The sequence below is a fragment of the Chiloscyllium punctatum genome, chromosome 2 (assembly GCF_047496795.1).
Source record: "Chiloscyllium punctatum isolate Juve2018m chromosome 2, sChiPun1.3, whole genome shotgun sequence".
NCBI lineage: Eukaryota > Metazoa > Chordata > Chondrichthyes > Orectolobiformes > Hemiscylliidae > Chiloscyllium > Chiloscyllium punctatum.
Genome location: NC_092740.1, coordinates 1,534,292 through 1,546,995, shown reverse-complemented (window position 1 = coordinate 1,546,995; position 12,704 = coordinate 1,534,292). Strand labels below are relative to the sequence as shown.

The 12,704-nt window shown below is 42.4% G+C and overlaps 1 protein-coding gene across 2 annotated transcripts in view; it reads right to left on the bottom strand.

Annotated features, from left to right (window-relative positions):
• LOC140493839 (WD repeat-containing protein 70) overlaps positions 1-12,704 on the bottom strand; it is a 194,298-nt gene that overhangs the window by 101,025 nt on the left and 80,569 nt on the right. For both annotated transcript variants that reach the window (XM_072592797.1, XM_072592806.1), the window contains exon 9: positions 5,409-5,485. In XM_072592797.1, the coding sequence (XP_072448898.1) occupies positions 5,409-5,485 (77 nt within the window). The remainder of the gene's footprint in view (positions 1-5,408; positions 5,486-12,704) is intronic.

Sequence of the window (12,704 nt, the reverse complement as noted above, 5' to 3'; positions counted from 1 at the left end):
CATCTTCAAAAATTTCAATGACATTTGTCAGGCATGACCTACCTGTCATAAATCCATGCTTACTCTCCCCCCAGTCAACTGCAAGTTTTCAACATGTTCACATATTCCATCCTTGAATACAGACTCCAACAACTTCCCCAGTTCAGATGCTGGATGAACAAGTCTGTAATTCCCTAGTTTTCCTCTTTTGCCCTTCTTAAAAAATGCAATAATGTGCAATTTTCCAGTACAGAGGGATGACTCCTGTAACTGGAGAACTCTCAAAGATTATAGTTAGGGTGTCTACAATCTTCTACTCTACTTCATTTTACACCCTTGCTAAAAACTGTCAGGTCCTGGGAATTTGTCACTCTTTAATTCCTTTCATTTCCCCGTTATCATGTCATAATGTTTTACTTACGCTAATTTTATTCAGGCTCTTGCCCCAAGAGACTATCAATTTCCTCAGGACCTCCTCCTCCTCCTCCACTGTAAATACTGAGGCAAAGTAATTACTCAACATGTCTGCCATTTTCCCATAGTCACTGACAATATCCCCACTTTCAGCCTTTAGTTGGCCAACATTGCTCCTGACCATCGACTTTCCGTTTACATAACTATGAAATTTCTTCTTACTGACTGATATTTCCTGACAAGCTTCTTTCCAAAATTCTTTTTATTTACTTCCATAAGCTGCTTTGTGGCCCTTTGCTGGAGTTTGTATCTTTTTCATCGAGCAGGATCTGTGCTTTTTTTGCATTTTTGTAAGCCATTCCTTTTAGTTTTGTGCTGTCCCTTAACCCTTTCATTGTCCATGGGTGTTTTTGCTTGAAGTGGAGCCACTCCTTTTGGGGTATAAACTGGTTTTGTATGTGTTAAATGTTTCTATAAATATCCTCCACTGTTCCTCAGCTCTTCTACCCATTAGCAGATTTTCTCAGTTTGCTGTGGACATTTTCTTGTTTCATCTCATTCAAATTAACTTCCCTAGATCTCAAACTCTTGAAACTCTGATCCATGCATTTTGCTTAAAAATACTACATCGAACTGAGGTTGAGGTGGTCAACAGCTTTACCTTCCTAGGATGACCAACAATCTGTCCTGGTCCATCCACACTGACACCACAGTCAAGAAAGTATCCCAACACCTCTACTTTCTCAGAAGGCTAAAGAAATTTGGCATGTCCACAATAACTCTTACCAATTTTTAGAGATGCACCATAGAAAGCATCCTATCCCGTTTGGTTTGGCAACTGCTAAGGCCAAGACCACAAGAAATTAGAGAGAGTTGTGAACGCAGCCTAGTCCATCACAAACACAGCTTTCCTTCCATTGACTCCGCCTATACTTCCCACTGCCTTGGGAAAGCAGACAATGTAATCAAAGGCCACTCCCATCTTGGTTACACTCTCTTCCATTGAGCAGAAAATACAATAATTTGAAAGCACATATCAACAGATTCAAGAACAGCTTCTTCCCTGCTGTTGTCAGACTTGTGAACAAACGTCTCATTTATTAGTGTTGATCTTTATCTGCCCATTCTCTATATCTCTAACACTACATTCTGCATTCTGTTCTATTACCCTGATGTACTTATGTAAGATAATGATTTGTTGGTTAGTATGCAGGAAGAGGGGGAGAGGGAGGCGGAAGGGGGAATCCCACAGAAACCTATAAAGTTCTAACAAGAGTGGACATAGTAGATGCAGGAAGGATGTTCCTGATAGCAAGAGAGTCCAGAACCACAGGTCACTGTCGAAAGATGGGGGTAAATCATTCCAGTCTGAGGTGATGAAAAATTTCTTCAGCTTAGAGAGAGTAGTGAGCCTGAGGAATTTGCTACCACAGAAAGCAATGTATGATTTCAATGCGTTGGATTTAGCAGTTGGCACTAAAGGGGTCAAAGGATATAAGGAAAAAGTGCGAATAAGCCATTGCGTTAGGTGATCATCCACGATCATCATGAATGACAGAGTAGGCTTGAAAGGCTAAAAGGCATACTCTTGCTCGTATTTTCAGTGTTCCTCTGGTTCTGTGCAATGGAGAGAGTGCAGAAGAGATTTCCAAGATTAGTTCCAGAAATGAGAAACTTCAGAGATGAGGGTAGATTGAAGAAGTTGTCACTCTTCCTCAGAGAGAAGGCAGCAGAGAGGAGTTTTGACAGAGATTTTCAAAATCATGAGTGGGCTGGCAAAAATAGAAAAAGGTGAAGCTATTATCACTTATAAAAAGAAAAAAAGAATGAAACAGCGCAGATTTTAAATGATGTAAGGAAAAAGTAAGCGTAATGTGAGAAAAAGTTTTCCATTGAGTGAGTAGTTAGGATACAGAATGGACTGCCTGGAAATGTTATGCAGATGAATATTGGATAGAAATGGTGTTGAGTTTGGAACTAGCTAATACAACTGATGCAGACACATGGGCTGAATGGCCTCCTTTCTGCACCATAACAATTATGACTCTGATTCTCTAAAATTAACTAATCTTACAACGATTGCTCTTTGTGCATGATAGCTCCACATGTCTGCCACTATTGTATATGTGGTTTCTTATTTCACTCCTGAAAGCTCTGGATCTCTTTTTTTTTAATATTCAGTGACAGGATAAGGGCACCACTGGCTCAGCCAGCATTTATTGTCTGTCCCTAATTGCCCAGAAGGCAGTTAAGAGTCAACCATATTGCTACAGGTCTGAAGTGACATGTAGGCCAGACTAGACCAGATAAGGACATTAGTGAACTAGACAGATTTTTTTGACAATCAGCAATGGATTCATGGTCATCATGAGACCCTTACTTCCAGATTTTTATTGAATTCAAATTCCACCATTTGCTGTGCAGCATTCAAACACATGCCTCCAGAAGATGACGAGGTTCTTTGATTTAATAGCCCAGCAATAATGGCTCCAGATCATCGCCTCTGCTGGTAAATTCATGTTTAGACTGTGCCCTCTCATCGGGACCTCCCTCTCATCTCAGACTTTTAAACCAATAGAGGTAATTTCTGTCTCTCTCTCGTCTGCCTGTTCCCCTTAGTATCTTGAAAATAATATAATGGGATATACTGGTTTTTGTTCTTTGATATGTAAATCCCAGAACTTCTTTTAAATTATATTCTCAAGATAGCTCAGGTTTTCAAACAGTAGATGTGAAGTCTGTCTGTATCCCAGTGCTATGTCAGACTGACAAACCCTCCATATAGTTTTACAGATTTGGAATAGCCGGTGTTGGACTGGGGTTCACAAAGTTAAAAATCACACAATACCAGGTTATAGTCCAACAGGTGGCTGATGAAGAAGCAGCATTTCAAAAGTTAGTCCAATAGGTCTATCTGGAAGCACCAGCCCTCGGAACCATGCATGCAGCAAGTACTCGTGTGACTTGGCAAACGTGGTCTATCTCATACACTGCAGGCAAGGATGTCCTGAGGCATGGTATGTGGGCGAGACCAGCAAGCGCTACGACAACGGATTAATGAACAACATGCAACAATCACCAGGCGGGAGTGTTCCCTTGCAGTCAGGGAACACTTCAGTGGTCCGGGACATTCAGCCTCAGACCTTCCGGTGACCATTCTCCAAGGCGGACTTTGAGACAAGCAATAATGAAAAGTGGCCAAGCAGAGGCTGATATCCAAGTTCAGTACCCATGGTAATGGCCTCAACCTGGACCTTGGGTTCATGTCACTCAATAGGTGACCCCACTGCACGACAGACATCCTCATATACACACACAACTAACCCCCACACTGACCCACACACCCTCTCATACATAACCCATCATACTCACACTTAACCAAGTTTACACAAACACACACATATATACACATGTACTAACACCCACACTTGCATACTCAAATGCAGACTCAATCTATCCCTCCTTCATGCGCACACATATAAGCTTATGGGGTGAATTGTTTTTGCAGAAATACATTTTATTTAGCTCAAAATTGCATGAAGTCATGTAAAACTCTGCTAAACTAAGTTTAAAGTCATATAGCACCAGGTTGTAGTCCAGTAGGTTTGTTTGGAGGCACTGGCTTTTGGAGCGCCGCTTGATGATCAGGGAGATGGAGAAGTGGTACTCCGAGAGCTAGCGCTTCCAGGTGGATCTGCTGGACTATAACCTGGTATTGTGTGATTTTTAACTTTTGTCCACCCCAGTCCAACACCGGCAGCTCCAAGTCTGTAAAACTATACAGAGGGTTTGTCAGTTTGACATTACATTACAGTGTGGAAACAGGCCCTTCGGCCCAACAAGTCCACACCAACCCGCCAAAGCGCAACCCACCCATACCCCTACATTTATCCCTTACCTAACACTACGGGCAATTTAGCATGGCCAATTCACCTGACCTGCACATCTTTGGACTGTGGGAGGAAACCGGAGCACCCGGAGGAAACCCACGCAGACACGGGGAGAATGTGCAAACTCCACACAGTCAGTCGCCTGAGGCGGGAATTGAACCCGGGTCTCCAGCGCTGTGAGGCAGTAGTGCTAACCACTGTGCCGCCCACATTGACGTAGCATTGGGACACAGACAGACTTCATACCTATTGTTTAAAAAGCTGAGCTATCTTGAGAATGTAATTTAAAAGAAGTCATGGGCTTTACATATCAAACAACAGAAACCAGCATATCCTATTATAAAAGACGAAAGTTTTAATCTAAGATTATTTATTTTATTACACTTCCATGACACTGGACACCTTTGGCTATAAATTCTGTGAACATGATCTTAACCTTCACAGCTACCTGATGAAGCAGCGGCACTCTGAAAGCTAGTGCTTCCAAATAAACCTGTTGGACTATAACCTGGTGTTGTGTGATTTTTAACTTTGTCCGCCCTAGTTCAACACCTGCACCTCCAAATCATGAAAATATCAATAAGTCACTCTTTAACCTGCAAAATCTCAGGCAAACAGAAGCATGGAAACACCAGTACCTGCAATTTTTCCCTTCAAGTTGCACACTATTCTGACTTGGAACAATTTTGGATTAAGATTGTTAGAAAAGTTAGAATTTTCTCCAAACAATACTAAGGGGTAGCACACAGACTCCAGCTGCTCAAAGCAGTGACTCAATAACGTCAGTTCTGAGGGAAGTTCACTGGACCTGAAAGTTAGCTCTGATTTCTCTCCACAGATCCTGCAGACCTGCTGAGCTTTTCGAGCAACTTTTTGTTTCAGATTTACAGCATCTCCAGTTCTTTCTGTCTTTACGACCAATTGCTGCCCTTTTGTCAACAATATCCACATTCCATGAATGAATAGGACAGATTTATTCTATGTTTTGTCCAATACCACATTTAGCAGCCAAATAGCAACACTTGCAAAGAGAAAAAGCAACTTTAGTTTCGAGCTTATTTCCTTGTTCTCTTTGCAGCTGATGACTGAACCACCATAGATCTTAAGAGATTTCCAGATTCTTACCCGTCATTTGAACAAGTAACAAATTCCTCCTTGATTTTTGGATGCCAGACTCCACTATTCAGCATGGCTGTGTGTCCCTGTATGAGAAATCACTAATTAGTCATATTGTTAAAGAATCTTTGGAGAATTTTTTAAAAATCAGACATCCAGTATTCAATGCCCATCCCTATTTACCCATAGGGCAGTTAAGAGTCAACAATATCACTGTAGGTCTGGAGTCACAAGACAACCAGATCAGTTAAGGATGGCAGTTTCCTTCCCAAAAGGACATCGATGAACCAATGAGTTTTTATATCAATCAACAGTGGTTACTCGGCAACTTTTAAGATAGCTTTTAATTCCAGGATTTTATTCTACTTGAATGTGTGATCATTGTGCTTGCCATGATGGGATTTGAACCCATCCTCCCAGAAAATTAACCAGGAATTATGGAATACCTCTTCAGTGACATAATAACTGCACCATTGTCTCCCTTCAAAGTGCTAAAAATATAATTGAATTTTCCATTACATTTGAAAACAATGTAGTTCAATCCAAAACTAGGGTCTTAAATCAAAACAAAGTTATCCATGAAAGACATGATTTGGAGATGCCGGTGTTGGACTGGGATGTACAAAGTTAAAAATCACACAACACCAGGTCATAGTCCAACAGGTTTAATTGGAAGCACACGAGCTTTCAGAGCGACGCTCCTTCATCAGGTGGTAGTGGTTAGGGTTAGGGTTCCCTATCGCAGTTACATCACACTGTAAATTTTTGCCATAAATTCTGTGTGTTAAGGATTGAGCCCTCCTCTACCACCTGATGAAGGAGCGTCGCTCTGAAAGCTAGTGTGCTTCCAATTAAACCTGTTGGACTATAACCTGGTGTTGTGTGATTTTTATCTTTGAAAGAGTAATGGCCAAGTTGGTTCTAGTATATTGGAAAAATGCATTCAAAAATATAATGGCAGACAAGCAAAAGCTGGTATTCAAAGATTTAATACAAGGTTTACAAAAAACATACATTCCTTTAAGACACAAAAATCCAGCGGAAACATGGGTCAACAGTGGCAAACAAAGGAAGGTCAAGGTTGCGTTAGATCAAAAGGTGAGGATTATAAGTGTACATTTTTTTTGATAAATTTATCATGTGCATGCTGGTTTGTGTTCAATGTCTTGAAACATAGGAGAATTGATCATAGTAACCTGATTGCCTGAGATCTTATAGTGTCTGGAGTCAATGATAAGGTCTCCCAGGGCCACTCCATCCCGCCTGTTGACCACTGTGCCACCACAGCAGGTAGATCTGTCCTGCCGATAAGATGTGACATGACAGAGATGATGATGATGGCAGCATGTCGGACATTGTCTTTAAGATAAGATTCCTTGAGTATGACAATATCTGTTGTTTGAGTGCTTTGAGGTAAAGCAGTTTGGAATTAAAATGACAAGTGAGCACTCAATGAATAGCAGGATAGTAAGATGTTCAAAGGAATAGAGAGATTATGGGGTGCTTATCCACAGGTCCCTGAAGGTGAGCAGAGTAGTTAAGAATTTGCGACACTCATCTTTATCAGCCGTGGCACAAATTATAAGAGCAGGAAGGTGATGGTGGAGCTGTATAAAATGTTTTTTGAGAGGTTGATAGGCTCAGGTTGTTTTCTACAACGCAGGGGTTGAGAGGGGACCTGACTGAGGTGTTTAGGATTTTGAAGGGCATGGACAGTGTGAACAGAAAACAGCTGTTCCCTTAAGTTGAAAGGTCAACAGCAAGGGGCCATTATCTTAAGGTGAAAGGCAGGAGCTTTAGAGGGGATTTGAGGAAATATCTTTTCACCAGAGGGTGGTGGGAAGCTGGAATGCATTGCCTGGAAAGGGATGGTTGAGATTAGAAATTCTCAGCCTTTAAAAAGTATGGATGAGCAATTGAAAAGGCCCATAACATTGTATGTTATGGCAAGTGGGCAGCACAGTGATTCAGTGGTTAGCACTGCAAAGCCGAAAGAACTGGGACCCGGGTTCATTTTCATCCCCGGGCGACTGACTGTGTGGAGTTTGTACATTCTCCCGGTCTCTATGCAGGTTTTTTCCTAGTGCTCCAGTTTCCTCCCACATTCCAAGGATGTGTGCAGGTTAGGTGGATTTGCCATGCTAAATAATTGTTCAGTGTCCAGGGATGTGCAGGCTAAGTGAATTAGCCATGGGAAATGCAGGGTTGCGTGGAGTGGTTTTGGTTGGGATGCTCTTTGGAGGGTCAGTGTGGACTGGATGGGGCAAATGCAGTACTTCCACACTGTAAGGATTCTATGATTCTATAAATCTATGAAAGTGTTGAAAAGTGAGATTGATGTGGATAAGCGCAGATTTGATAGGCCAAAAGGGCTGTTCTGTGATGTATCACTCTGTGATTGTATGCCTAGTCTCAGTGACAGATCTCCAGTTTGAGCACATTACTGAATATAGTTAAGGTTGAGACAGAAAACGTTTTAATCTCTAAAGGAATTGAGGAATACGTGAAGCAGACTAGAAAGTGGAATTAGCCATCATCAGATAGAATGGGGCATCACACTCAGTATGACAGATAGTCTCTCCTGCTCATGATCTGTATGTTAAGAGAGGTAGGAGAGCAGCGTGATGGCTCAGTGGGTAGCGCAACTGCCTTACAGCACCAGAGACTTGGGATCAATTTCAGCCTTGGACTATCTGTGTGGAGTTTGCACATTGTCCCCATGTCTGTGTGGATTTCCTCCCACGTGACAAAGATGTGGATTAGCCATGCTAAACTGCCTATAGTGTTCAGGGTTGTGCAGAATAGGTGGGTTAGCCATAAAAATGTGGGGTTACGGGGATAGGGTGTGGGTCTAGGCAGCATCCGAAGAGCAGGCAAGTCGACATTTCGGGCAAGGAAGACTTGAGTTGATCTGATGGAACATGTGCAGGAACTGAGGAACCTGGGTGTATATGTGCATAAATCATTGACTAGGGGTGACTGGGCCAGGTTCAAAGTGCAGTTAATAAATCATATTGTATTATTTGTTCTATTAATGCTGCATAGAAAATAAAGATAAAGATATAGTGGTAACTTACATAGAACACTGGTTCACCCTCAGAGTATTGCTCTCAGTTTTTGATGCTATGTATAAGAATGACGTGAAGACATTGGAAAGAATGCATGGTCCCAGGGATGAAGAACTTCAGTGACATGGAGAGATTGTAGAAGTTCGGAGCATTTTTCGTGAAGGTCGAGAGATTTGATTCAAGTGTTAAAAATCATAGGGGCTCTGAGCAAAGTAGATAGAGAGAAACTGTTTCAATTAGTGAAAGGATTGAGAACAAGGATTGGGGACAATGTGCAAACTCCACACAGATAGTCCAAGTCTCTGGTGCTGTAAGGCAGTTGCGCTACCCACTGAGCCATCACGCTGCTCTCCTACTTCCAGATTCTTAACATACAGATCATGAGCAGGAGAGACTGTCACACTGAGTGTGATGCCCCATTCTATCTGATGATGGCTAATTGACAAGAGAAGGAACTCTTTTAAGCAGTGAGTGGTTAAGGTCTAGATGCACTGAAAGTGAGTGGGGTAGAGACAGATTCAAGAGAGTACTGGCTTCCTGAAACGAAAGAATCTGCAGCACTATGGTGAGAAGGTGGGGGAGTGTGACGAGGTGAATTGCACTTATGGAGAGCCGGCCTCTATCTGCATTAGAAACATAGAACTGAGGAGCAGGAGTAGGCCAGTCACCTCTTCAACCCTGCTCCATCATTTAATATGCTCATGGCTGTTCTGGTGTCGTCTCACCAAGGCCCTGTATGTCTGCAGTAAGACATCCTTACTTCTGAAGTAAATTTCTCTTGCACTGCATTATGAATTGCTTGCTGCACCTCACTGCCTAATTTCATTTACTGGTATACAAGGACATTCAGATCCCTTTGTACATCCACCATTCCCAATATATCACCATGTAAATAATACTCTTCCTTTTCATTTGAAGTGTATAATTCCACATTTAGCACATTGTATTGCATCTGCCATGCATTTGCCCAACCCCTTTACCTGTCTAAATCACTTTAAAGCCTCCTTGCATCCTCTTCACACTCCTACCCAGTTCTGTCATCAGAAAACTTGGAACTGCTGCATTTAGTTTCCTCATCTGAGCCATGGAGTCATAGAGATGTACAGCACGGAAACAGACACTTTGGTCTAACTCGTCCATGCTGACCAGATATCTTAAATAAATCCAGTTCCATTTGCCAGCATTTGGCCCATATCCCTCTAAATCCTTTCTTTTCATATACCCATCCAAAGAGAACAAAGAACATTCCAGCACACAAACAGGTCCTTCGGCCCTCCAAGCCTGTGTCGATCCAGATCCTCGATCTAAATCTGCCGCCTATTTTCTAAGGATCTGTATCCCACTGCTCCCTGTCCATTCACGTATCTGTCTAGATACATCTTAAATGATGCTATTGTAGCTGCCTCTACCATCTTCGTGGTCAACGTGTTCCAGGCACCCACCACCCTCTGCGTGAAGACCTTTCCATGTATATCTCCCCGAAACTTTTCCCCTCTCACTTTGAACTCGTGAACCAGAGTAATTGAGTCCCCTACTCTGGGAAAAATGTTACTTGCTATCCACCCTGTCGACAGCTCTCAAAATTTTGTAGGCCTCAATCAGGTCCCCCCTCAACCTCCTTCTTTCCAATGAAAGTAATCCTAACCTATTCAACCTCTCTTCATAGCCAGCGCCGTCCATACCAGGCAACATCCTGGTGAACCTCCTCTGCACCTTCTCCAAAGCATCCACATCCTTTAGGTAATGTGGCGACCAGAACTGTACACAGTATTCCAAATGCGGCCAAACCAAAGTCTGATACAACTGTAACATGATCTGCCAACTCTTGTATTCAATACCCTGTCCAATGAAGGAAAACATGCCGTATGCCTTCTTGACCACTTTACTGACCTGCGTTTCCGCCTTCAGGGAACAAAGGACCTGAACCTCTCTGTACATCAATTTTCTCTCAAGACTTTTCAATTTACTGTATAGTGGTTCTGGAGTTGCATTTTTCAAAATGCATCACCTCACATTTGTCTGGACTGAACTCTATCTGCCATTTCTCTGCCCAACTCTCCAATCTATCTATATTCTGCTGTATTCTCTGACAGTCCCCTTCACTATCTGCTACTCCACCTATTTTAGCATCTCTGCAAACTTGCTAATGAAGCAAACTACACCTTCCTCCAAATCATTTATATATATCACAAACAACAATGGACCTAGCACGGATCCCTGTGGGGCATCACTGGTCATAGGTCTCCATTTTGAGAAGCTCCCTTCCACTACTACTCTGTCTCCTGTTGCCCAACCAGTTCTCTATCCATCTATCTACAACACCCTGGATCCCATGCAACTTCACCTTCTTCATCAGCCTACCATGAGGAACCTTATCAAATGCCTTACTAAAGTCCATGTATATGACATCTACAGCCCTTCCCTCATTAATCAACTTTGTCACCTCTTCACAGAATTCTATTAGGTTTGTAAAACGTGACCTTCCCTGCACAAAACCATGCTGCCTATCACTGATAAACCCATTTTCTTCCAAATGGGAATAGATCCTATCCCTCAGTATTTTCTCTAGTAGCTTCCCTACCACTGACGTCAGACTCATATGTCTGTAATTAACTGGATTATCCCTGCTACCCTTCTTAAACAAGGGGACATTAGCAATCTTCCAGTCCTTTGTGACCTTCCCTATTTTTAAGGATGCTGCTTAAAATGTCTGTTAAAGCCCCAGCTATTTCCTCTCTCACTTCCCTCAGTAACCCAGAGTAGACCCCATCCGGACCTGGGGTCTTGTCCACCTTAATGCCTTTTAGAATACGCAATACTTCCTGCCTCCTTACGCTGACTTGACCAAGAGCAATCAAAGATCTATTCCTAACCCCAATATCCGTCATGTCCCTCTCCTCAGTGAACACTGATGCAAAGTACTCATTAAGAATCTCACCTTTTTCTCTGACTCCATGCATAACTTTCCTCCTTTGTCCTTGAGTGGGCTAACCCTTTCCCTAGTTACCCTCTTGCTCCTTATATATGAAAAAAAGGCTTAGGGGTTTTCCTAACCCTGCTCGCTAAGGATATCTTCTGATCCCTTTTAGCCTTCATAAAACCTCATTTCAGATTGGTCCTACATTCCTGATATTTTTCCAAAGCTTCATCTGTCTTCAGTCGCCTAGACCTCATGTATGCATCCTTTTTTCCTCTGAGCAATTCTCACAATTTCACCTGTCATCCATGGTTCCCTAATCTTGCCATTTCTACCCCTCATTTTCATAGGAATGTATCTTTCATGAACACTACATCAACCTCTTTTAAAAAGCTTCCCACATATCAAATGTGGATTTTCCTTCAACCGCTGCTCCCAATCTATATTCCCATCTCCTGCCGAATTTTGGTAACATTGGCCTTCTCCCAATTTAGCACTCTTCCTTAAGAACCACTCTTGTTTTTGTCCATGAGTATTCCACAATTTATGGAATTGTGATCACTATTCCCAAAGTAATCCCCCACTGAAACTTCAACCACCTGGCTGGGCTCATTCCCCAACACCATGTTCTGTGTGACCCTTTCCAGAGTTGGACTATTTACATACTGCTCTAGAAAACCCTCCTGAATGCTCCTTACAAATTCTGGTCCATCTAGACCTCGAACACTAAATGAATCCCAGTCAATATTAAGAACATTAAAATCTCCTATCACCACCACCCTGTTACTCTTATGTCTTTCCATAGTCTGTTTACATATTTGTATCTCTATCTCTCACGCTTGCTGTTGGGAGGCCTGTAGTACAGCGCCAACATTGTTACCACCCTCTTCCTATTTCTGAGTTCTGCCCTCATTGCCTCACTGCTTGAGTCCTCCATAGTGCCCTCCTTCAGCACAGCTGTGATATCCTCTTTGACCAGAAAGGCAACTCCTCCAATCCTTTTACCTCCCTCTCGATCCCACCTGAAGCATCAATATCCTGGGATGTTTAGTTGCCAATCATGCCCTTCACTCAACCAAATCTCAATAATAGCAATAACATTATACTCCCAGGTACTAATCCAAGCCCTAAGTTCATCTGCCTTACCTAATACATTTCTTGCATTAATCAAATGCGCCCGAGACCACCAGTCCCTTTGCATTCATCATTTGCTCCTTGCCTACTCTTCCCCTTAGTCATGCTGACTTCATTATCTATTTCTTTACAGGCTTTAGTTGCTACCTCCTTCCTGTCAACTAACGTCCTCCATTTGTTTCCATC